This window comes from Moschus berezovskii, chromosome X (assembly GCF_049115385.1).
Source record: "Moschus berezovskii isolate FMDL1 chromosome X, NW_MosBer_1.0, whole genome shotgun sequence".
Taxonomy (NCBI): domain Eukaryota; kingdom Metazoa; phylum Chordata; class Mammalia; order Artiodactyla; family Moschidae; genus Moschus; species Moschus berezovskii.
Window position 1 is genome coordinate 110,781,032 of NC_142488.1, and position 26,634 is coordinate 110,807,665.

Genomic DNA, 26,634 nt, shown 5'->3' on the forward strand with positions numbered 1-26,634 from the left:
AATCAAGGTTGCTGGGAGAAATATCAACAACCTCAGATATGCAGGGGATTCCCTGGTGGCTCAGGCAGTAAAGAATTTGCCTGCAATGTGGGAGACCTGGGTTTGATCCCTGGTTTGGGAAGATTCCCTGGAGGAAGGCATGGCAACCCACTCTGGTATTCTTGCCTGGACAATCTCCGTGGACAGAGGGGCCTAGTGGGCTACAGTCCTTGTTGCAAAGAGTTGGACACGACTGAGGGACTATGCACAGATATGCAGATGACATCACTCTAATGGCAGAAGGTGAAGAGGAACTAAAGAGCCTCTTGATGAGGGTGAAAGAGGAGAGTGAAAAAGCTATCTTAAAACACAACATTCAAAAAACTAAGATCATGGCATCTGGTCCCATCACTTCTTGGCAAATAGATGGGGAAAAAATGGAAGCAGTGACACACTTTATTTCCTTTGGCTCCAAAATTACTGCAGATGGTCACTGCAGCCATGAAAGATGCTTGCTCCTTGAAAGGAAAGTTATGACAAACCTAGACAGCACATTAAAAAGCAAAGACATCACTTTGCCAACAAAGGCCTGTATAGTCTCAAAACTATGGTTTTTACAGTAGTCATGTATAGATGTGAGAGTTGGACCATAAAGAAGTCTGAACACAGAAGAATAGATGCTTTCGAATTGTGGTGCTGGAGAAGACTCTTGAGAGTCCCTTGGACTGCAAGGAGATCAAAACAGTCAATCGTAAAGGAAATCAGTCCTGAATATTCATTGGAAGGACTGATATTGAAACTGAGGCTCCAATACTTTGGCCACATGATACGAAGAACTGACTCACTGGAAAAGACCCTGATGCTGGGAAAGATTGAAGGCAGGAGAAGAGGAGGACAGAAGATAACATGGTTGGATGGCATCACCAACTCGATGGACATGAGTTTGAGCAAGCTCTGGGAGTTGGTGATGGACAGGGAAGCCTGGCATGCTGCAGTCCATGGGGTTGCAAAAAGTCGAACATGACTGAGTGACTGAACTGAACTGAGGAAAGTGAGAAAAAAAGGAAAAAGAGCTCTGGGGACTTCCCTGGTGGTCCAGTGGCTAAGACTCCTCACTCCCAATGCAGGGGGCCCCAGGTTCAACCCCTGGTTGAGGAACTAGAGTCCATATGCCACAACTAAAGATTCCCTCATGCAGCAACCAAGATCAGAGATCTGCATGCCACAAGTAAGACCTGGGGCAACCAAATAAATAAATTTTAAAAAAAAAGAGCTCTGTTGCTTGACTTTGTGATGAGGGCTGTGGAAGGAGATGTAAGGAACTCACCTGCACATGAACCTGAGTCCTGTTTCTCTTTTCTCTTATAAAGCCCAGCTGGCCAGAGCCATCTCCTTGTACCCTTCTGACTGCTATCCAGAGGCAGTGCCGAGCTGCCAGCCTGCCTCAATACCCAGCTCCCTAAACCAGATCAGTGGCTCTGGGCCCAGATGTTGACATAGATTTCTTTTTCCTCTGGAGCCTCCTTTTCCACTTACTATGAAAAAACATCCTTTGTTTCATCCTTTGTGTCTTTTGTTCAAGGGAGAGGTGGACAGAGACTTACTTTTCTTTGGATCCTACCTATCTCATTAACCCCCCAAGATCAAGATTCTTGGGCCTGAAATAGGAGGAGGCTGTGGCTCAGATCATGAACGCCTTATTGCCAAATTCAGACTTAAATTGAAGAAAGTAGGGGAAACCAATAGACCATTCAGATATTATCTAAATCAAATACCTTATGATTATACAGTGGAAATTAGAAATAGATCTAAGGGACTGGATCTGATAGATAGAGTGCCTGATGAACTCTGGACAGAGGTTTGTGACATTGTACAGGAGACAGGGACCAAGACCATCCCCATGGAAAAGAAATGCAAAAAAGCAAAATGGCTGTCTGAGGAGGCCTTACAAATAGCTGTGAAAAGAAGAGAAGCGAAAAGCAAAGGAGAAAAGGAAAGATATAAGCATCTGAATGCAGAGTTCCAAAGAATAGCAAGGAGAGATAAGAAAGGCTTCCTCAGCGATCAATGCAAAGAAATAGAGGAAAACAACAGAATAGGAAAGACAAGAGATCTCTTCAAGAAAATTAGAGATTCCAAGGGAACATTTCATGCAAAGATGGGCTCGATAAAGGACAGAAATGGTATGGACCTAACAGAAGCAGAAGATATTAAGAAGAGGTGGCAAGAATACACAGAAGAACTGTACAAAAAAGATCTTCACGACCAAGATAGTCATGATAACGTGATCACTGACCTAGAGCCAGACATCTTGGAATGTGAAGTCAAGTGGGCTTTAGAAAGCATCACTACAAACAAAGCTAGTGGAGCTGATGGAATTCCAGTTGAGCTATTTCAAATCTTGAAAGATGATGCTGTGAAAGTGATGCACTCAATATGCCAGCAAATTTGGAAAGCTCAGCAGTGGCCACAGGACTGGAAAAAGTCAGTCTTCATTCCAATCCCAAAGAAAGGCAATGCCAAAGAATGCTCAAACTACTGCACAATTGCACTCATCTCACACGCGAGTAAAGTCATGCTCAAAATTCTCCAAGCCAGGCTTCAGCAATATGTGAACCGTGAACTCCCAGATGTTCAAGCAGGTTTTAGAAAAGGCAGAGGCACCAGAGATCAAATTGCCAGCATCCACTGGATCATGGAGAAAGCAAGAGAGTTCCAGAAAAACATCTATTTCTGCTTCATTGACTATGCCAAAGCCTTTGACTGTGTGGATCACAATAAACTGTGAACATTCTGAAAGAGATGGGAATACCAGACCACCTGACCTGCCTCTTGAGAAACCTGTATGCAGGTCAGGAAGCAACAGTCAGAACTGGACATGGAACAACAGACTGGTTCCAAATAGGAAAAGGAGTACATCAAGGCTGTATATTGTCACCTTGCTTATTTAACTTATATGCAGAGTACATACATCATGAGGAATGCTGGGCTGGAAGAAGCACAAGCTGGAATCAAGATTGCTGGGAGAAATGTCAATAACCTCAGATATGCAGATGACACTACCCTTATAGCAGAAAGTGAAGAGGACCTCAAAAGCCTCTTGATGAAAGTGAAAGAGGAGAGTGAAAAGGTTGGCTTGAAGCTCAACATTCAGAAAACAAAGATCATGGCATCTGGTCCCATCACTTCATGGGAAATAGATGGAAAAACAGTGGAAACAGTGTCAGACTTTATTTTGGGGGGCTCCAAAATCACTGCAGATGCTGATTGCAGCCATGAAATTAAAAGACGTTTACTCCTTGGAAGGAAAGTTATGACCAGCCTAGATAGCATATTAAAAAGCAGAGACATTACTTTGCCAACCAAGGTCCGTCTAGTCAAGGCTATGGTTTTTCCTGTGGTCATGTATGGATGTGAAAGTTGGACTGTGAAGAAAGCTGATCGCCGAAGAATCGATGCTTTTGAACTGTGGTGCTGGAGAAGACTCTTGAGAGTCCCTTGGACTGCAAGGAGATCCAACCAGTCCATTCTAAGGGAGATCAATCCTGGGTGTTCATTGGAAGGACTAATGCTAAAGCTGAAACTGCAATACTTTGGCCACCTCATGCAACGAGTTGACTCACTGGAAGAGACTCTGATGCTGGGAGGGATTGGGGGCAGGAGGAGAAGGGGACGACGGAGAATGAGATGGCTGGATGGCATCACCGACTCTGTGGACATGAGTTTGAGTGAACTCCGGGAGTTGGTGATGGACAGGGAGGCCTGGCGTGCTGTGATTTATGGGATCGCAGAGAGTCGGACACGACTGAGCGACTGAACTGATGCTAAAGAACCTGCAGTTCTCATAACAGCTCTAATTTTGTCTGGGGCCTGTGCTTCAAACAATCTAGGCATATCAGTTATGTATCCATGTCTGAATGCCACCATGTCAATGTCTGGTGTCCCTTGATTTTGAAAGTGAGAGTATATGTAAGAGGTGTGTTTTGTATGTCTAGAGTCTAAAATATTGGTATGTTGGGGCTTCCCTGGTGGCTCAGTGGTAAAGAATCTGCCTGCCAATGCAGGGGACATGAAGATCCCACATGCCATGTGCCACAACTATTAAGCCTGTGCTCTAGAGCCCAAAAGCCTCAGGGCTTAGAGCCTGTGCTCCGCAACAAGAGAAGTCACCACAGAGAAGCCCGTGCACTGCAACTAGAGAGTAGCCCCACTCCTTGCAACTTGAGAAAGCCCTGCGTGGCAATGAAGACCCAGCACAGCCAAAAATAAATTTATAAATTAATTTTTAAAATAATAAAAGATTGGCATGTAAATATTAGGAATTCAGACATTTACCTGCAGACCTATCCTTTGTGTGGTGATGGTGGGGGGTGGGTATGTGGATATAGCTCATTGCAGTTGATAATTATATTTACACCATTGCACCAAATGTCCCTGCCCCATAGCTTCATGCTGATGTCTGAGAAGGAGCAAGTGTGACATTGATCAAGGCAAACCATAAATTATCAATTTCAAAATGAATATTAATTGCCTAGTGACAGTTTCGGGGCACTGACTCAGTGGTAAAGAATCCACCTGCCAAGGCAGGAGACTCAGGTTCGATCCCTGGGTTGGGAAGATCCCCTGGAGAAGGGAAATGGCAACCCACTCCAGTATTCCTGTCTGGGAACCAACGGACAGAGGAAAGAGCCTGGGGGCTACAGTCCATGGGGTCGCAAAAGAGCCGGACACAACTTAGCGACTAAACAACAATGACAGTTTCCATGCTGATATATTAATATTACTTTCCTAAAAAAGCTAATTCAGTGTAAGCCCAGGGCTGGCTCTTGCTCATGCATCGTGCATCTGGTTGGCAGACTTGGCTTTGCAAGGAGATCACGAGAAATGAGGGCTGTTGTAGTGGAAGCACACTCGGGCTTTTGTGAGGAGGGTACAAATTGCATCCTTCTCAGGACCTGAAACTATGGACAACAGGAGGCCGAATGCCTCTGCAGGGGAGGTTGATTACTTTTCCTAGAGGTAAAATGACTCAGTGATCAGGCTTTGGTGGGAGCTTTGAGTCTGAATGGGTACTGGCCATACTGGATGATACAAGGCCCAGCAGACAGCAAGGCCACTGAGAAGCTGGCCTTCTCTGGGATGAACTCTGTGCTTTCTTGGGCTGGGCACTCCACTGCTCTGGGCCTGTGTCCCAAATCTGTAAAATGAAGGGTGTGAACTGATGACCCTTGTAGTGTGGAGACCACCAGGGTTTCTTCCTTTAAGCTGGGTACAGAAGACAAAGGCACTTTGCTTGGAAGAGCCACATGATTCAGTGGCACTGGTTCTTTGATTGATTATTACTGCAGGGCTCTGGGAATATTTGTCTCATTTGTCAAATGAAGATATCTTTTTGTTTTAAATGTCTTATTTTCTATTGGAGTATAGTTGATTAGCAATGTTGTGATAGTTTCAGGTGTACAGCAAAATGAACCAGTTATACCTGAAATGAAGAAATCTCATGTGAGGGTTACACAAAGGAAAATGAGAATATTCCTGCTGAGAAAAACGACCTGGCTGATACAGGGCAACTAAGCCTGTGCACCACAACTACTGAGCCTGTGCTCTAGAACCTGGGAGCCACAACTACTGAGCTCACAAGCTGCAACTACTGAAGCCCATGAGCTCTAGACCCTGTGCTCCCCAACAAGAGAAGGCACCACAATGAGAAGCCTGCACACCACAACTAGAGAGTAGCCCCCACTTGACACAACCAGAGCAAAGTTCACATAGCAATGAAGACCCAGCAGAGCCAAATACATAAAATTATTAAAAAATTTCTCTTAAAAGCAGCCTGGCTTGGAGTAGGAAATAGCAACCCACTCCAGTATTCTTGCCTGGAGAATCCCACAGCCAGAGGAGCCTGGTGGATGGGATCGCAAAGATGTGGACACAACTGAGCGACTAAGCACGCACGCAAAGAAGGGGACAGCAGGAAGTCAGACTGTATCTGCCCGTCCCACCCTCCCTTGTGAGGGGGTATGAAGGGGAGCACGAGGGGTGGAACTCTTTTGTATCCTGATAGTGGCTGTGGGTACATGAACTTCTACATGTGTTAAAACTCATAGACCTGTGTACCAAAAGAAAAAAGTCAGATTCACTGTGATCATTTGAAAAATAAAAATGCTTTTCAAGTCAAAAAAAAAAAAAGCAGCCTGGCTTTAATTCATGTTGATGTATGACAGAAATCAAACCAATACTGTAAAACAATCATCAATCAATTAAAAATAAATAAATATTTAAAAAGAAAAAGAAAACAACCTGGCTTAAGCAAGGATTCCCTCTCATTGGGACAGCCTAGTGCTTTGGTTTAACCGAAGAAGTGTAAGGAAAGTCTCCAATGAATCCCAAAGTGAAAGTAATGTCAGGCAGCATTCTTAGGATGAAGGTTATGTAATGAGGGTTATGTTGTCACAGTAACTGACTCCTGAGGTGTCCACTCAAGGTTTTCAAAACCCCAGTCCATGTTGTGGGCTGCTGCTGCTGCGAAGTCACTTCAGTCGTATCCGACTCTGTGTGACCCCATAGATGGAAGCCCACCAGGCTCCCCCATCCCTGGGATTCTCCAGGCAAGAACACTGGGGTGGGTTGCCATTTCCTTCTCCAATGTGTGAAAGTGAAAAATGAAAGTGAAGTCACTCAGTCGTGTCTGACCCTTAGCGACCCCACGGACTGCAGCCTACCAGGCTCCTCCATCCATGGGATTTTCCAGGCAAGAGTACTGGAGTGGCTTGCCATTGCCTTCTCCATGTTGTGGGCTACACGAAGTCAAATGAGACCAACTGGGTTTACCAGTCAGGAAATCCAGTGAAGAACTCTATTTTAGCTCCACTTCCAGGATTCCAACATTTCCTAGAGGGATCACATCACCACCAAATGACTGCCTGGTAAAACAGTACTTCTGTGTATGTGCTCAGTTGTTGTTCAGTAGCGTCTGACTCTTTGTGACCCCATGGACTGTAGCCCGCCAGGCTCCTCTCTCCATGGGATTCTCCATGCCAGAACACTGGAATGGGTTGCTATTTCCTTCTCCAGGGGATCTTCCCAACCCAGAGATTGAACCTGCATCTCTTGCATTGGCAGGCGGATTCTTTACCGCTGAGCTACCTGGGAAGCCAGGATGCTGGGGGAGGATACAACCGTTAATCTCTTCTTTGCTGGTATCACTCAGTATGGTTTCAGTTCAGTTCAGTTGCTCAGTCGTGTCCGACTCTTTGCGACCCCATGAATCACAGCACGCCAGGCCTCCCTGTCCATCACCAACTCCCAGAGTACACTCAAATTCATGTCCATTGAGTCAGTGATGCCATCCAGCCATCTCATTCTCTGTCGTCCCCTTCTCCTCCCGCCCCCAATCCCTCCCAGCATCAGGGTCTTTTCAAATGAGTCAGCTCTTCACATCAGGTGGCCAAAGTATTGGAGTTTCAGCTTCAGCATCAATCCTTCCAATGAACACCCAGGACTGATCTCCTTTAGGAAGAACTGGTTGGATCTCCTTGCAGTCCAAGGGACTCTCAAGAGTCTTTTCCAACACCACAGTTCAAAAGCTTCAATTCTTCGGTGCTCAGTTTTCTTCACAGTCCAACTCTCACATCCATACATGACCACAGGAAAAATCATAGCCTTGACTAGATGGACCTTTGTTGGCAAAGTAATGTCTCTGCTTTTTAATATGCTATCTAGGTTGGTCATAACTTTCCTTCCAAGGAGTAAGCATCTTTTAATTTCAAGGCTGCAATCACCATCTGCAGTGATCTTGGAGCCCCCCAAAATAGTCTGACACTGTTTTCACTGTTTCTCCATCTATTTCCCATGCAGTGATGGGACGGGATGCCATGATCTTAGTTTTCTGAATGTTGAGCTTTAAGCCAACTTTTTCACTCTCCTCTTTCACTTTCATCAAGAGGCTTTTTAGTTCCTCTTCACTTTCTGCCATAAGGGTGGGGTCATCTGCATCTCTGAGGTTATTGATATTTCTCCCGGCAATCTTGATTCCAGCTTGTGCTTCTTCCAGCCCAGCGTTTCTCATGATGTACTCTGTAAGTTAAATAAGCAGGGTGACAATATACAGCCTTGACGTACTACTTTTGCTATTTGGAACCAGTCTGTTGTTCCATGTCCAGTTCTGTTACTTCCTGACCTGCATATATGTTTCTCAAGAGGCAGGTCAGGTGGTCTGGGATTCCCATCTCTTTAGAAATTTTCCACAGTTTATTGTGATCCACACAGTCAAAGGCTTTGGCATAGTCAATAAAGCAGAAATAGATGTTTTTCTGGAACTCCCTTGCTTTCTCCATGATCCAGTGGATGTTGGCAATTTGATCTCTGGTGCCTCTGCCTTTTCTAAAACCTGCTTGCACATCTGGAAGTTCACGGTTCACATACTGCTGAAGCCTGGCTTGGAGAATTTTGAACATGACTTTACTAGTGTGTGAGATGAGTGCAATTGTCCGGTAGTTTGAGCATTCTTTGGCCTTCCCTTTCTTTGGGATTGGAATGAAGACTGACCTTTTCCAGTCCTGTGGCCACTGCTGAGTTTTCCAAATTTGCTGGCATATTGAGTGCAGCGCTTTCACAGCATCATCTTTCAGGATTTGAAATAGCTAAATTGGAATTCCATCACCTCCACTAGCTTTGTTCGTAGTGATGCTCTCTAAGGCCCACTTGACTTCACATTCCAAGATGTCTGGTTCCAGGTGAGTGATCACGCCATCGTGATTATCTTCATCGTGATTAGAAAACTATAAAACACTGATGAAAGTAATCAGAGAGGGCACTAATAGATGGAGAAATATACCGTGTTTGTGGATCAGAAGAATCAATATAGTGAAAATAAGCATACTACCAAGAGTAATACTATTACTACCCAAACTAATCTGTAGATTCAAAGCAATCCCTATCAAGCTACCAATGGTATTTTTCACAGAGCTAGAACAAATAATTTCACAATTTGTATGGAAATGCAAAAAACCTCGAATAGCCAAAGCAATCTTGAGAAAGAAGAATGGAACTGGAGGATCAACATGCTGGACTTCAGGTTCTACTACAAAGCCACAGTCATCAAGACAGTATAGTACTGGCATAAAGACAGAAATATAGATAAATGGAACAAAATAGAAAGCCCAGAGATAAATCCATGCACCTATGGACACCTTATCTTTGACAAAGGAGACAAGAATATTCAATGGAGAAAAGACAATCTCTTTAACAAGTGGTGCTGGGAAAACTGGTCAACCACTTGTAAAAAAAATGAAACTAGAACACTTTCTAACACCATACACAAAAATAAACTCAAAATGGATTAAAGATCTAAACATAAGACCAGAAACTATAAAACTCCTAGAGGAGAACACAGGCAAAACACTCTCTGACATAAATCACAGCAGGATCCTCCATGACCCACCTCCCAGAATATTGGAAATAAAAGCAAAAATAAACAAATGGGACCTAATTAAAATTAAAAGCTTCTGCACAACAAATGAAACTATAAGCAAGGTGAAAAGACAGCCTTCAGAATGGGAGAAAATAATAGCAAATGAAGCAACTGACAAAGAATTAATCTCAAAAATACACAAGCAACTCCTGCAGCTCAATTCCAGAAAAATAAAAGACCCAATCAAAAAATGGGCCAAAGAAGTAAACAGACATTTCTCCAAAGACCTTCAGATGGCTAACAAACACATGAAAAGATGCTCAACAGCACTCATTATCAGAGAAATGCAAATCAAAATCACAATGAGGTTCCATTTCACGCCAGTCAGAATGGCTGCTATCCAAAAGTCTACAAGCAATAAATGCTGGAGAGGGTGTGGAGAAAAGGGAACCCTCTTACACTGTTGGTGGGAATGCAAATTAGTACAGCCACTATGCAGAACAGTGTGGAGATTCCTTAAAAAACTGGAAATAGAACTGCCATACGACCCAGCAATCCCACTGCTGGGCTTACACACCTAAGCAACCAGAGTTGAAAGAGACACGTGTACCCCAATGTTCATTGCAGCACTGTTTATAATAGCCAGGACATGGAAGCAACTTAGATGTCCATCAGCAGGCGAATGGATAAGAAAGCTTTGGTACATATACACAATGGAATATTACTCAGCCATTAAAAAGAATACATTTGAATCAATTCTAATGAGGTGGATGAAACTGGAACCTATTTTACAGAGTGAAGTAAGCCAGAAAGAAAAACACCAATATAGTATACTAACGCATATATATGGAATTTAGACAAATGGTAATGATAACCCTGTATGCGAGACAGCAAAAGAGTCACAGATGTATAGACAGTCTTTTGGACTCTGTGGGAGAGGACGAGGGTGGGATGATTTGAGAGAATGGCATTAAAACATGTATATTATCATATGTGAAACTAATCGCCAGTCTAGGTTCGATGCATGATACAGGATACTCGGGGATGTTGCACTTGATGACCCAGAGGGATGATATGGGGATGGAGGTGGGAGGGGGATTCAAGATGGGAAACACATGTACACCCGGGCGGATTCATGTCAATGGATGGCAAAACCAATAAAATATTTTAAAGTAATTAGCCTCCAATTAAAATTATAAATAAATAATAAAAATGTTTCAGAGCTACTAAAAAACTTGCATTTACAAAATAGTTAATAAAAATATTCCTCTGGATTGTACAAGAAGGGACCACTGACCCGACTGGGCGTGCAGTGTTCATCAGACTTGGCTTCTTTTTATTCTGCTTCATCAGAGCTTGGGCTCTCCTCGATTTTAGTCTCTCCATTTTCTGCAGGTAAGTCTTCTTTAGTCTCTTGGTTGGCCACTTCCACCTGTTTTCCCTTTGCTCCTCTTTTCCCTTTTGTCTGCTTTTTTTTGTCTAAAGATTTATCCTTTCCCGCCGCCTTTTTTGGCTTCCACTTTTGCAGGAGCCAGTTTAGCTGACAACCTTGCCAATCTCCTCTGGGGCGCCTCCTTCGCCGCCCCCTCTGTGGAGTTGCCCTACCTCTTGGGCATCGTGGCAGCGGGGCAGGCAAGAGCTGGGAGCCTGAGGGCCGCGGCGTGCCAAGAGCCTTCGCGAGGCTGAGTAGCCTGACTGCTGCCGCTCTTCCTGCTGCCCGAGCTGCTGGGACTCGCGGACAACATGCCGCTCTTTATGCTATGGCTCTTATAAATCCCACTGGGAGAAGCTGTTTCTATATTGATAAAATATCTTAGGAAAGTTTCCACCACAGCCCCGTTCCCTTCAGTTTACCCTTAGTGAACGCTAAGTGCCAAGTTTCCCGATAACCAGATCTCGTTTTGTCTCTTTCCTCCCACTGTGAATACTCGTTAGTGGTTTTTCCAGCTCTTAGATGCTAGTCCAGCTGATGGATCGCACCCATTTCCTTCTTTTAATGCTATGTCTGGTACAGGATGGAGAAATGTATCTCAACAGTGGATCCTCAGTGGTTCAACTGCCTCTACCCACTACCTTCCAGGGATAGAGTCACCCTGGGTGTTGGGGAAGCTGAGCATACTAAAAGTTCCTTTCACTTGTAAAAGAATGAAACTAGAACACTTTCTAACACCATACACAAAAATAAACTCAAAATGGATTAAAGATCTAAACGTAAGCCCAGAAGCTATAAACTCCTAAAGGAAAACATAGGCAAAACACTCTCCGACATAAATCACAGCAGGCTCCTCTATGACCCACTTCCCAGAGTAATGGAAATAAAAGCAAAAATAAACAAATGGGACCTAATTAAACAAAAGCCTTTGAACAACGAAGGAAACTACTAGCAAGGTTACAAGACAGACTTCAGAATGGGAGAAAATAATAGCAAACGAAACAACTGACAAAGAATTAATCTCAAAAATATACAAGGAGCTCCTCAGCTCAATTCCAGAAAAATAAACGACCCAATCAAAAAATGGACCAAAGTCGTAAACAGACATTTCTCCAAAGAAGACATACAGATGCCTAACAAACACATGAGAAGATGCTCAACATCACCCATTATCAGATAAATGCAAATAAAAAACACAATGAGGTACCATCTCACACCAGTCAGAATGGCTGCTATCTAAAGTCTACAAGCAATAAATGCTGGAGAGGGTGCGGAGAAGAAAGAAGAATCCTACACTGTTGATGGGAATGCAAACTAGTAAAGCCACTACGGAGAACAGGGTGGAGATTCCTTAAAAAACTGGAAATAGAACTGCCATATGACCCAGCAACCCCACTGCTGTGTATACACACTGAGGAAACCAGAATTGAGAGAGACACATGTATCCCAATGTTCATCACAGCACTGTTTACAATAGCTAAGATATGGAAGCAACCTAGATGTCCATCAGCAGACAAATGGATAAGAAAGCTGTGGTACGTATACACAATGGAATATTACTCAGCCATTAAAAAGAATGCATTTGAATCAAATGAGGTGGATGAAACTGGAGCCTATTATACAGAGTGAAGTAAGTCAGAAGGAAAAACACCAATACAGTATACTAACGCATATATATGGAATTTAGAAAGATGGTAATGATGACCCTATATGCAAGACAGCAAAAGAGACACAGATGTAAAAAACAGTCTATTGGACTCTGTGGGAGGAGAGGATGGGATGATTTGAGAGGGTAGCATTGAAACGTGTATATTATCATATGTGAAGTGGATCGCTGGTCCAGGTTTGATGAATGAGACAGGGCACTCAGGGCTGGTGCACTGGGAGGACCCTGGGGGATGGGATGGGGAGGGAGGTGGGAGGGGGGGTACTGGATGGGAAACACATGTGTGCCCATGACTGATTCACGTTGATGTATGGCAAAAACCACTACAATATTGTAAAGTAATTAGCCACCAATTAAAATTAATTTTTTTAAAAAGGAAAAAAAAAGTTCTTTCCGTCTGAAGGAGATACTCAATATGAGCAAGTTGGATTTTTAAACAGGTTTCCCTCAAGTTAAATAGACAAGGCAGGCCTGGTTATAGAGGGCCCAGGGGGCTTGTGGTTTGTCTTACTGGGACATAAGAATTGCTGACACCCTGGACACTGCCTTGATATTTCAGCCTAGAGAGGTGAGGAAAATTTAGCTCACTGGGGTCCAAATCACCACCACCAGTCCAGCAGCCAGTATCCATCACTGCACTCACACAGGCACTATGAAGCAAAGCTAATAAACTCATCTGGGACTTTTGGATAAATACTCTCTTTATACAGCCTATGGTTTTCCACAGTCTCAAATGGTAAGCTCGTGACCTACAGTCAGTCATCACTGCCTGAACAAACAAAAGTATTTCAAGTGAACACAGGTAAAGAATCTGGCCTGAACTGAAAGCTTCCCCCCCGCCCCACCCCACCCCCACCACCCACCAAACAGATTCCACAAAACCCACCTCTTTAAAATAATACCATCAAAAAATATCTTTTGATATGAGAAAGTCCTCAAGAGGATATTCACTTATAAAGTTCAATTTGAGCCCCAACCACCAGGTGTATGGTTTGACTGTATGCAATTGTCTTAAACTGTTCACTCTTAGCTCAGTGCCACTTTATTCAAAATTGTTTCAATTTTTAGACAAATTTCTAGTTTGTACACCTTGCTCCTACCCTCCACCATAATATCACTATTTTAGCAATGATTTCAGGCTGACACATCATAACATACCAAACATTAAGTGGTAGGGCTAGGACTTCCCTGGTGGTCCAGTGGCTAAGACTCCCTACTCCCAATGCTGGGACCTGGGTTCAATCCCTGGTTAGGGATCTAGATCCCACATACCCCCAACTAAGACCTGGTGCAACCAAATAAATATTTTTTAAAAAGATGTAGGGCTGTCGCTTTCTACACTGCTTTACTGAAGACTAAAATCAATGGCAGGAGTACCACGCACTTGGACTTTTAAGCTGTCTCCCCATATCAGTCTCAACCTAACCAAACAGACACTCATACAGTGTATGTGAATTATTCCCTAACTCCAGTGCCTGAATATTTATAAATTCACTCATTTAGCTAAGAACTTTCCAATATTTTAAGTAGTAGAGTTGAACCCTCTCATAACCTAGATACTTAATGCATTAATGTGCACTTCCCAGATCAGACCCAGCCCCAACATGACTCCACAAAGTGCTCAATAAAGGATACCAGGAATAAAAGGATAAATAAATAATAAAAGGATATCAGTTCAATAAAGGAACTTTATTATGTTTAATTTTTCACATGAAATAGGAACAACGGTAATTTCCTTTTCTTGCTCTTTCAGGAAATCACATTACTTCTGATAATTGGCAATTTCCATAAACTGGTGTTTACTTATCTCATTTCCAATTGCCAAAGCTCCCAAAGTTCAAAACTCAATTGATAAACATGGAAAAGACATCAAAAAAAGAAAAACAAACTTGAGAATATCTAGGACGAAAGTGTCCAAGACTTGAAGCAGGTTTTATAATTGCTGCCCTCACAAATTTTTGGTTTCAGGCTTACTGAACTGCACTTTGGTTTCGCTTGCATCGACTGGCATTGCAAGCTCCTTCCTAAGGGGAGAAAATGGCAAATATTCAGTATTTGGAGTTGTGAACGAAATTAGATATACGATGAACATTTTATGCTTGTTTTAAAATTTGTATTCTCCCAAATGCCCAGGGAACATACTTTTGTAATACCCAGTTCCAGGGTCTCTTTAGGGAGAATTTTCCTTTGTGCGCAAAATTTATGGGAGTTCTGAAAAACTCAGTATTCAATGTTAAGTGTTTTTAATGCACTATTTAAGAATCAAGATTAAATGCACAGAGACTTCCCTGGTAGTCCAGTGGCTAAGACTTCTCGCTCCCCAGGCAGGGGATGCGGTTCAATCCCTGGTCAGGGAGCTAGACTCCACAGGCCGAAACTAAAGATTGCGCATGCCGCCACCAAGACCAGGTGCAACCAAATAAATACTTAAAGACTAAATGCGCAAAACTGCACGACCACCAAATTATCTAAAATTTTAAATAAAGGCAAGATTCAATCCTACACTTGCACAACGGGGTCTCACTCGCCTCCCACTGACCTAAACCCCGATCCAATGAAACGTTCTTCACCGAAACCTATGTTTCCGGAGTTAATTCACTCACTCACGGCACTGCCCCAACCCGAGAGCCTAAGGGCGGGCAGCCTCCAAGGGCCTCGAGCCCCATACCAAGTTCAGGCTCTTGGGGAAGGGACAGCGCCAAAGGCGTCAGAAGAAGAGCCCTAACGTCCCAGAAAATTTTGGGCGCCTCCAGAGAAAGCCACTTACCGAGCGAACACATCGGGGTACTGGCTGCGCTGGAAAACGCACTCCAGCTCCTTCAGCTCCAGCCGCCTGAACGAGCAGCGGTGGAGGCGTGGCTCCCGGTGGAGGCGTGGCTCCCTGTCCGAGGGCTGCGGGTCCTCGGCGTCCGCCTGCATCTGCTCCTGTGGGAACAACTCCTCCTCGTCGCCGCCGCCGCCGCCCTTCTGGATCTCTTCGATTTTGGGGTCGGGAGCTCCCGCCCCAACCTGGGCCTGTTCTGCTGCTGCTGCCGCCGCTCCCGGCTCAGATTCTGATCCCGACTCCTCCTCGACGGCAGCACTTGTTGCGATGCCCGAGACCTCGGTGGGCATATTCATATCTGGAAAGGAAATAGACAACAAGTCTGGGCGTCGGAGCGCCGAGTGTGCGGGGCGGCGGGAGGCGCAGGCCCGCGACCTGAGAGGCGACGGCGACGGCGATGGTGCCACAGCCGCGTCCCGTCCACTCGCCTCTCCCAGGAAAAGGGCCTTTCCCTCGAGTTCGCCAGAGCACCTACCCCGCTCCGGGCACTGACCAGGTTCTTCCTGGAGCTCGTCGACTCCCAGGCTGAGGTAACCGGAGTCTTCGTGGTGGCGTCCGGGCTCACGGTCCATGTCGCTAGCGCTCTCCAAGCAGCTGTGCGCCTCGTCCCACTCTGCGCTGTTGATGGCGGGCGTTGGGAGTCTGCGGCCGTTTACGCTCACGCTCACGCACACGCACTAGCTATTCGGCGTCGGCTACGTGCACCTCCCAGTAACAGCGCGTGCGGTGGGCGTAGCCGTTGGAGCGTGCACGTGGACAGGGCGTGGCCATAGAGTAGAGGGTTGCGCGTGGGGAGATTCCTGGCAGGGGGCGAGCGTGTGGGGGCGCGCGAGCTCCCACTAGTGGCTGGGCTGAATACTCCCGGCTCCTGCCTTGGGTCGGTCCTGAACCAGGAGCTTCTCCCGATTGTGCGAGCTGACTTGGGACAGGGGAGGAGGCAGGGAATGAGACCTCAGTGTGGCGTCCCGGGAGCCTGGGAGAAATGTTGGGAGAACGTCTCTCCCCCTGGCCCTCGATGGGCTCAGGCTGGTTGCCATTGGTTGCTCCGCAACCCCAGGACCCCTGGAGCGGGAGACGCAGAGATGGGACTGGAGAAACTGTGGGGCCCCAGAAACCCCAGCCGGCTGAGACGACACTCATCCCCCTTGTCACGTGGGCTCTGAGCGCAACTTTCCTCTGGGAAGTCGGTAATTAATGGATGGGACTGTGTTTCTGTTCCATTCGCTCTCAAAGTCCAAGAAACGGGCTAGTGATTCAGACGGAAAGATTAGGTGGGAGACTACTTGCTGGGTTTTTGCAATAAGGTGGTGAAAGTAGAGCCCGTCTCGTTCCCTGGGGGGTACTGGGGCGTGGGAACTTGGGGCTGTATTTGCCGAGCACACAGTGTGCTTGGATGCCTCCTGCAAGAAATCCAGCCTGTTCCTTGCAAATGCAACCAGTAATCCAAATTTGTACTAACTATTGCACAGTTGCGCTCATCTCACACGCTAGTAAAGTCATGCTCAAGATTCTCCAAGACAGGCTTCAGCAATATGTGAACCGTGAACTTCAGATGTTCAAACAGGTTTTAGAAAAGGCGGAGGCACCAGAGATCAAATTGCCAACATCTGCTGGATCATGGAGAAAGCAAGAGAGTTCCAGAAAAACATCTATTTCTGCTTCATTGACTATGCCAAAGCCTTTGACTGTGTGGATCACAATAAACTGTGGAACATTCTGAAAGAGATGGGAATCCCAGACCACCTGACCTGCCTCTTGAGAAACCTGTATGCAGGTCAGGAAGCAACAGTTAGAACTGGACATGGAACAACAGACTGGTTCCAAATCGGGAAAGGAGTACGTCAAGGCTGTATATTGTCACCCTGCTTATTTAACTTCTATGCAGAGTACATCATGAGGAACGCTGGGCTGGAAGAAGCACAAGCTGGAATCAAGATTGCTGGGAGAAATATCAGTAACCTCAGATATGCAGATGACACCACCCTTATGGCAGAAAGTGAAGAGGAACTAAAAAGCCTCTTGATGAAAGTGAAAGAGGAGAATGAAAAGGTTGGCTTGCAGCTCAACTTTCAGAAAACAAAGATCATGGCATCTGGTCCCATCACTTCATGGGAAATAGATGGGGAAACAGTGTCAGACTTAATTTTTGGGGGCTCGAAAATCACTGTGGATGCTGATTGCAGCCATGAAATTAAAAGCCACTTACTCCTTGGAAGGAAAGTTATGACCAACCTAGATAGCATATTAAAAAGCAGAGACATTACTTTGCCAACCAAGGTCCGTCTAGTCAAGGCTATGGTTTTCTCCCGTGGTCATGTATGGATGTGAGAGTTGGACTGTGGAGAAAGCTGATTGCTGAAGAATTGATGCTTTTGAACTGTGGTGTTGGAGAAGACTCTTGAGAATCCCTTGGACTGCAAGGAGATCCAACCAGTCCATTCTGAAGGAGATCAATCCTGGGTGTTCATTGGAAGGACTGATTCTAAAGCTGAAACTCCAATATTTTGGCCACCTCATGCGACGAGTTGACTCACTGGAAAAGACTCTGATGCTGGGAGGGATTGGGGGCAGGAGGAGACGGGGACGACAGAGAATGAGATGGCTGGATGGCATCACCGACTCGATGGAGGTGGGTTTGAGTGAACTCCGGGAGCTGGTGATGGACAGGGAGGCCTGGCGTGCTGTGATTCATAGGGTCGCAAAGAGTCGGACACGACTGAGCAACTGAACTGATGTCAGAGGGCAAGTGTAGAACACTGCACGTGGCCCTTGCTTTGGCCCTGGAAGCGATTGTGGAGGATACAGCGTCTGCTTTGCTATGTGCCGCTATAGCGTCTGGGATTGCCGGCCCTCTGCAAAAGTGCACGGGTTTCTTATGCTGGGCACTGTGTGGACTGGGTTGTTGTTGTTTTGTCGCTCAGTTGTGTCCAACTCTTTGTGATCCAATGGACTGTAACCCGCCAGACTCCTCTGTCCAGGGAATTCTCCAGGCATGAATACTGGCGTGGGTTGCCATTCCCTTCTCCAGGGGATCTTCCTGACCCAGGGATGGAACCTGTGTCTCTGCATTGGCAGGCGGATTCCTTACCGCTGAACCACCTGGAAAGCCCCTGGACTTGGGCTAAATTCCTCTTTTTCTTCTTTGCCTCCTCTAGTCCCCTCCTTGGTGCCCAACTTTCCCCTTCTCATCCTCCTCTTTCCCCTCCTCTCTCTCCCTTTGTTTGGGACCATCTTCCAGAACTCTTGTTCTTCACCCTACTCACCTCACCTACAATGAGCAATTTGGGTTTGGGATTAGTTATAATCTGAGAAACCTCTAATGGTTATGATCCTGATGTTCCTTAGCCTAGCTAGGATATCCATTACACAGGTCGTGTGACAGCTTTTTGTAATATGGAAGCAGCCCTCTAAATAGACTCACCTAGGTAAGATTTATATAGAGATAACTACCTATAGCTAGACTAAGTAGGTGAAGGCAGGAAGCTGGAAAACCCATTTTTGTCGAACCCAAAGTCATATTTCTCATAGAATTAATATGTTAGGACTATAGACAATTTGTGGTACCTAGGTAACTACCTATCTAGAAATAACTGGAGACAACTAGAAACCTACTTGAAGTCAGGATGTTGAAAATATTCTTAAATTAATATTTCTTCTGGAAGAAATTATTTAAATGTAGGTAATTAATGGTAGAACTGAACTGATGTAAATATTTAACTGGAGAGAGCTATAAACAACTAAAAAACTACTTCAGACTCCAAAACTGAAAACTTTCATGCCTAAAATCTTTGTTTTTCTTGGAGGAATGTGCTATTACTATAAGTAAATAATGGTAACTAGGTGTATAGTTAACTATGGATAACTAGAGAGAAGTAGAATAAGTTGTTAAAGGTGAGACCTGGAAAACACCTTTGAGAATTTGAGAAAATTCCTTCTCAATTATAAATTATTATTTTAGTTAGATGATGACATATAGATATTTCAATAGTACTGTAAGTTGTGAATTAGAGATAACTGTGGAGCTTTTGAACTGTTGTGCTATAGAAGACTCTTGGGAGTCCCTTGGACAGCAAGGAGATCAAACTAGTCAATCCTAAAGGAAATCAACCCTGAATATTCATTGGAAGGATTGATGCTGAAGCTCCAATACTTTGGCCACCTGATGAGAAGAGCTAACTCATTGGAAAAGACCCTGATGCTGGGAAAAATTCAGGACAGGAGGAGAAGGGGATGACAGAGGATGAGATGGTTGGATGGCATCATCGACTCAATGGACATGAGTTTGACCACACTCTGGGAGATAGTGAAGGACAGGGAAGCCTGGTGTGCTGTAGTTCATGGGGTTGCAAAGAGTTGGACATGACTTGTGACTGGATAGCAACAACAAAGAGATAACTAGAAATAACAAATAAGTTTTATTTTTTGACTAACAAATCAGTGACACAGACATCTAGTGGTACCTAGGTTATAGCATGGGGGTTATGTATTTCCTTTTTTAAGGAGATAGTGGAAGTATTTAGAACATACATGTCATGATCACTGTGAATATATTTTTTCAAAGTTCACGAGATAGAGAAAGCAAACATGAGAACATATACAAAATTTTGAAATATAGGTGAAAGTTGTGCCAGAGCACTATTGTGGTATTCCTTCAACTTTCTTGTCTGCTTGAAACGATTTACCAAACCACACCCTGTTATTTTGTTGTAGCCATGGATTCCAGGAAACAAACTCACTCAGAAGGACAATGCAGATAGTGGCGTGCAGTTTATTGTACCGGCGGGCCCAAGGCAGAGTCTACTCTTAGCCAAGGACCCCGACCAGTTTTTGTGAAAACCTTATATACCCTAAGTGTATAAGGTTCCCTGAAACTAATCTGAACAAGAAAAAAGAAAGATACAATCAAAGTTAACTTGTGATTCATATGCCTTAAGCCTAGGTAGTTAACAGTGGACAGTTATCAATAGGCTTGTGGTCATACCCCAATAAGCATAATAGAATGTATGATTCTATTCGGTTACACAGATAATTAGGATATTCTTTTAGGTGATGGAGAGCCCTGGGGTTCTTCCTTCTGGGGGGCCTGGTTTTCCAGTTGGTATGTCGTTTCCATAGATACTGGGCGTATAGCTCAAAGTCCACATTCCGGCCCAAGATGGAGTGCTGCTTTCAAGATAGAGCCTGTTCTGTTTCTTCCTTCAATTTGTTCATTTTCCTCCCAGGTTAAAGAACTAGTGCAGGGGCTTCCCTGGTGGTCTAGTGGTTGGAAATCCACCTGCCAATGCAGGGAACACGGGTTCGAGCTCTGGTCCAGGAAGATTTCATGTGCCATGGAGCATCTGAGCCCAGGTGCCGTACCTACTGAAGCCTGAGCACCTGTGCTCTGCAACAAGAGAAGCCACTGCAATGAGAAGCTGGTGTACTGCAACGAAGAGTAGCCCACGTGCAGCAATGAAGACCCAGCGGTGCCAAAAATTAAATAAATATATATATATTTTAAAGAAGAACTAGTGCAGGAAGAATCACGTGCATCTCATGACCATGTTCTCCTCCCATTCTCCTTGGACCTCCTGAGGGATATGGTGACTTGCTCCTGGCTGTGCTGCCAGCTATTGATAGGAGAGCCAGGCTCCACCCCAGGAGTGTGTGCCAGCTGCAATTATATGGAGATTTTCTACATATAAGATGTTACAATGTGTGAACTTGATGAGCCAGAAAAAAAGCCTCTTCATCTGAATGGTAACTTTTAAATAAATTAAATACTTATTTCTTTGGTTGTGCTGAGTCTTAGTTGCAGCATGTGGGATCTTCACTTGTGGAACCCAAGATCTTAATAGCTGCAGCATGTGAACTCTTAGCTGTGGCATGTGGGATCTAGTTCCCCAACCAGGGATCAAACCCTGAGTCCCCTGGATTGGGAGCGCAGAGTCTTAGCCACTGAGCCACCAGGGAAGCCCCAAATTCACCTCTCCCTCTAATCATTGAGCACTTTGCCACAGTAACCAGAGATAGTCTTGGAATCTTCCTAAACACCATGTATTCATTTGCCATTTCTGCCAAAACAAATTAACACAAAGTTAGTCACTGAAGAACTTCCCTGGTAGCTCAGATGGTAAAGAAACCACCTGCAATGCAGGAGACCTGGATTCAATCCTTGGTTGGGAGGATCCCCTGGAGAAGGGAATGACAACCCACTCCAGTATTCTTGCCTGGAGAATTCCATTGACAGAGGAGCCTGGCGGGCTACAGTCCATGGGGTCACAAAGAGTCAGACATGATTGAGCAACTGACACTAACTAGTGACTTAAAGTAATTCAAATTTATTCTTTCCCAATTGTGTAGTATGGTAGCGCAAGTAAAATGTCGCTCAGCTGAATCCTCTGTTGAGAGTGTCACAAGGCTGAAATCAAGGTAAGGCTGAAATCAAGGTGTCAGCAGAGTTGCGCTCCTTCCTGGCGGCTTTGGGGATAAATTTGCTCCCAAGGTCAAATTCAAATTGTTAGCAGGAGTCAGTTCCTTGTGGTTGTGGGACCAAGGACCTCGTTTTCTTGTCTGTCAGCTGGGAGTCAGTTTTTGTAACTAGACACTGACCTCATTCCTTCTCATGCTTTTCTTTTTCTTTTTAGGCTGGTGGTATGATTTTGATTTATCAAAGATTGAAATTTTTTTTAAACCAAAAAATTGACCTTTACACCATGTAAGGTTAAAACACACCAAATACATGAACATGAAGGAAATAGAAGGAACAGATGAATAGAAATAAAAACAGAAGAAAAACTGGTAAGTAGTAGTATAGAAATTATATTTCAATAAAGTTGTTTCCCAAAAGAGAAAATTATGATAGTACCTATTAATATATTATTGAGTAGTTAAGTTTAAGAATTTTAATGTATGAAGCACCTAGAGCAGTAACATGCAAAAACATTAGCTACCATTATATTTTTACTGCTAGTATTAAAACTTAAACTATTGTCATCAAAAGGAAATACAGTGATACTGTCGTTAGTAAATATATTACTCGTGCTCAATCGCTCTGTCACGTCTTACTCTTTGCGACCCCAAGGACTGTGGCCCTCCAGGCTCCTCTGTCCATGGGATTTTCCCAGGAAGAATACTGGAGTGGGTTGCCAGTTCCTCCTCCAGGGGATCCACCCAACCCAGGGATCAAATCCTGGTCTCCTGCATTACAGGCAGATTCTTTACTGCTGAGCTACTGGGGAAGTCTAGTAAATATCTTACTGGCACAGAATAATCTGGGGCTTGATTCAGGAGCTGCCTCTTGAGAAACCTGTAAGCAGGTCAGGAAGCAACAGTTAGAACTGGACATGGAACAACAGACTGGTTCCAAATAGCAACAGGAGTATGCCAAGGCTGTATATTGTCACCCTGCTTATTTGACTTATATGCAGAGTAGATCATGAGAAACGCTGGGCTGGAGGAAGCACAAGCTGGAATCAAGATTGCCGGGAGAAATATCAATAACCTCAGATATACACATGACACCACCCTAATGGCAGAAAGTGAAGAACTAAAGAGCCTCTTGATGAAAGTGAAAGAGGAGAGTGAAAATGTTGGCTTAAAGCTCAACATTCAGAAAACTAAGATCATGGCATCTGGTCCCATCATTTCATGGGAAATAGATGGGGAAACAGTGGAAACAGTGGCTGACTTTATTTTTCTGGGCTCCAAAATCACTGCAGATGGTGATTGCAGCCATGAAATTAAAGGACGCTTACCCCTTGGAAGGAAAGTTATGACCAACCTAGACAGCATATTAAAAAGTGGAGACATTACTTTGTCAACCAAGATCCATCTAGTCAAGGCTATGGTTTTTCCCAGTAGTCATGTATGGATGTAAGAGTTGGACTGTGAAGAAAGCTGATCGCCAAAGAATTTATGCTTTTGAACTGTCATGTTGGAGAAGACTCTTGAGAGTCCCTTGGACTGCAAGGAGATCCAACGAGTCCATCCTAAAGGAGCTCAGTCCTGGGTGTTCACTGGAGGGACTGATGTTGAAGCTGAAACTCCGATACTTTGGCCACCTGATGTGAAGAGTTGACTCATTTGAAAAGACCCTGATGCTGGGAAAGATTCAGGGCAGGAGGAGAAGGGGACAACAGAGGATGAGATGGTTAGATGGCATCACCGACTCAATGGACATGAGTTTGGGTAACCTCTGGGAGTTGGTGATAGACAGGGAGGCCTGGTGTGCTGTGGTTCATAGGATCGCAAAGAGTTGGACACGACTGAGTGACTGAACTGAACTGAACTGATTCAGGTATATACATGAGAATGTGTTGTTTAGTAAAGTAAGAATTTCAAATCAGGCAGTCTAGGATAGTTTTTCAATGAGTAGTACTAAATTTTTTTTCATGTTTCTGGAGGAAAATAAATTGGGTCTACCACAGTCCACACAGGAAATACAGTATATGAAAATTATATATTTAAATGTTTTTTAAAAGCAGTACATTTCAGAAGAAATTTAGGAAGTTTGTACATAATCAAGAATTTGAGGAGACTCTTTAAAGCAAGGTAGGAAATCTAGAAATTATTTTTAAAATCAGAATCCTTTAGCTACATAAAATTTTTTTACAGCAAAAGAAAAATTAATGTAGTAGAATAACCATTTGATAGATGTAAATACATTTGATTATATATGGGTACACTCCTGATAAAATGTGTTACTGTTGTTAGTCGCTCAGTTATGTCTGACTCTTTGTGGCTCTATGCCAGGCTCCTCTGTCCTTGGAATTCTCCAGGCAAGAATACTGGAGTGGGTTGCCATTTCCTTCTCCAGGGGGTCTTCCCGACCCCAGGATGGAACCTGCATTGGCAAGAGGATTCTTTACTGTCTGAGCCACCACTGTGTTAAAATCGTGCTGACATCAGCTGGTTTTCACCTGCTGAGGAGTAGTACTAAAGTTTTCTCTGACAGTCTTATTTGTTGTAAGTTTCAGTGAGTGACCTTTGAGAATTAATAAAATTTTTAAAAGCCCTCATTTACTAAGATGTGTTAGGCCACTCACTTAAATTAACAACAAAGATTGTCAGAGAAACTTTAGTACCATTCCGAAGCGGGTGAAAAAGCGGGTGACATCAATGCCTGATGTCAGCACTGTTTTAAAATGGTAGGGAAAGTCCTAGCCTTGTACTTGTTTCCTCCACTGTAAAATAGAGAATAAAAAAAAGGGGGACACTAATACAATCTACTTCATTTATGAGGATCAAATGTATTAATATATGTAAAGTGGCTAATACAGTACCTGGCACCTGACAAGTGTTAACTTAAATGTTAACTATTTTTAAAATCTTAAATTTATTTATTTTTTGATTGAAGGATAATTGCTTTACAGAATTTTGTTGTTTTCTGTCAAACCTCATTACCTTCTCATGATTTTCATGTGGCATTCCTTCAACAAGAGCTGGCCAAGTTCCTCTTATATTTTGAAACTCTCCAACTACTTTTTCTGCCACATCTCTCTTATCTCTAACCAGAGAAAGTTCTTGACTTTTAAGAACTCATGTGATTAGATTAGCCCCATCCAGCTAATCTAGGATGTTAAGGTCCATAATCTTAATTATACCTTCAAAGTCAATCTTGCAGATGGCATGTAAGGTAACACACTGGCAGGGTACAGGGATTAGGGCATGGACATCTCTGATGAGCTATTCCATTTACCACATAGCAGTCCAGAAAGCTATCACTTGTTGACATAGAAAGAGAAGTATGTCTCAGCTATGGTGACCTCATCCAGAAAGTTCCTTTACAATGCTGTGCTGTATTTGACCAGGAGAATAGCTCACATTCTAAGAAAAAGGACTTGGAAGCACCATTTTTGTTTCTTCTTGGAGGGATCAATCTTAGATAACTGAAGTAGCTCTCTCCAATTCCAAGTTTGGTGCTAGGTTCTTCACATGAAGAGTCAAGACAACCTGATGAGATGGCTACAATCCAGGCAGACAAGTGTTATCTGGCAGTCAGACTGTCTGCGTTTCTGACCCCTGACCTTGAACAAATGGCTGAAACTTTCTGTACTCGTTTCCTCCGCTGTAAGATAGAGAATAAAAAAAGGGGGACACTAATACAATCTACTTCATTTATGAGGATCAAATGTGTTAACATATGTAAAGTGGCTAATACAGTACCTGGCACCTGACAAGTGTTAACTTAAATGTTAGCTCTTTTTAAAATCTTAAATTTATTTATTTTTTAATTGAAGGATAATTGCTTTACAGAATTTTGTTGTTTTCTGTCAAACCTCAACATGAATCAGCCATAGGTATTGGAGTGAGGTTCAAGAGGGAGGGGATATATGCATATAGTATTAGCTATTTTTAAGCCTATTGATTATCACCGACATAAAGCAAACTTAACATTTATCAATGGCCGATACACTCTGATCATTCTGGTTACAGCTCAGTTACTGGACGCTATTGTGTGCCAGGGCTTTTATATGTATTTTTGCTAATGGAGTCCCTGAGGCCCAGAAAGAGGAGGAAATGAACCATTAAGAGCAAAACTAACAACACCTCTGGCCTCCTTTCTAGAAGCAGAGAGATGTATTCTTTGCCCAGAGCCCACGGCTTCCACCACTCCTGTACTTGACATCAGCACAGAGCCATCTAAACTCACCCATTAAAAACAATTGATCATTATGCTTAATCAATGGACAAACCCTGTGGATATTTTATGACAGATAGGGAAGAGAGACAGCTGCTGCAAGGGAGAAATGAGAAAGGGCAGAGACACGAAGAGGGTAAAGGCTCCCCCTGAGAGTGAATACCTGATTGGTTAGCAAACTACTTACCTTGGATAAGGAAACAGCTCATCTTTGACTTGGAGCCACAGGGGATGTTATCACTGACTACTAAAATACTAATGGGCTCTCAAGGATTTGGAACAGCAGTGTCCCATACTTGAAAAGAGGATGCATCTATTTGTTTTCCACTTTGATATTTATTTGGGGGCAACATTCTGAGTCTCTCTGACAGAAAATCCCCTCACCCCTGAAGAGGAAAAGTTAAAATTTTACATAACCTCTCGCTCCTTCTGCCTCTGTAACTCGGCTTGCTCCTTGCAAAGTCTGGATCATGTAGGTCTCAGAAAGTGGGAACTCACAATACTAGGAACTGGAGCTTATCTCACTCACCCTTGTCCTGCTCTTTGCAATCACCCAGCCCCTGCAAACCCACAAACCTGCTTAATCATGCCTGTCCATGTATAAAAACTCTGTAACCCCTTTGTTGGGGGCTCAGAGCTTGGAGTGTTAACTCCTCTAGGCCCGCCGGCGTAATAAACCTGAGTCCTCCAACTCTCCGAG

At 43.9% G+C, this 26,634-nt stretch overlaps 1 protein-coding gene and 1 pseudogene across 3 annotated transcripts; both read right to left on the bottom strand.

Annotated features, from left to right (window-relative positions):
* Positions 1-10,643: 10,643 nt before the first annotated feature.
* On the bottom strand, positions 10,644-11,007 carry LOC148773433 (non-histone chromosomal protein HMG-14 pseudogene; annotated as a pseudogene).
* Positions 11,008-14,220: 3,213 nt separating this feature from the next.
* On the bottom strand, positions 14,221-26,396 carry LOC148773434 (uncharacterized). 3 transcript variants are annotated; one of them, XM_088833965.1, is made up of 3 exons: positions 26,122-26,396; positions 15,257-15,611; positions 14,221-14,513 (listed from the first exon to the last, which is right to left on the bottom strand). In XM_088833965.1, the coding sequence occupies exons 1-3, from the start codon at positions 26,141-26,143 to the stop codon at positions 14,438-14,440; spliced, it is 453 nt and encodes a 150-aa protein (XP_088690091.1). In that variant the 5' UTR covers positions 26,144-26,396; the 3' UTR covers positions 14,221-14,437. The 3 variants fall into 3 exon arrangements, with proteins under 3 accessions (XP_088690091.1, XP_088690090.1, XP_088690089.1); XM_088833964.1 differs by lacking the exon at positions 26,122-26,396 and adding an exon at positions 15,807-15,948; XM_088833963.1 differs by lacking the exon at positions 26,122-26,396 and having other exon boundaries at positions 15,257-15,948.
* Positions 26,397-26,634: the final 238 nt, after the last annotated feature.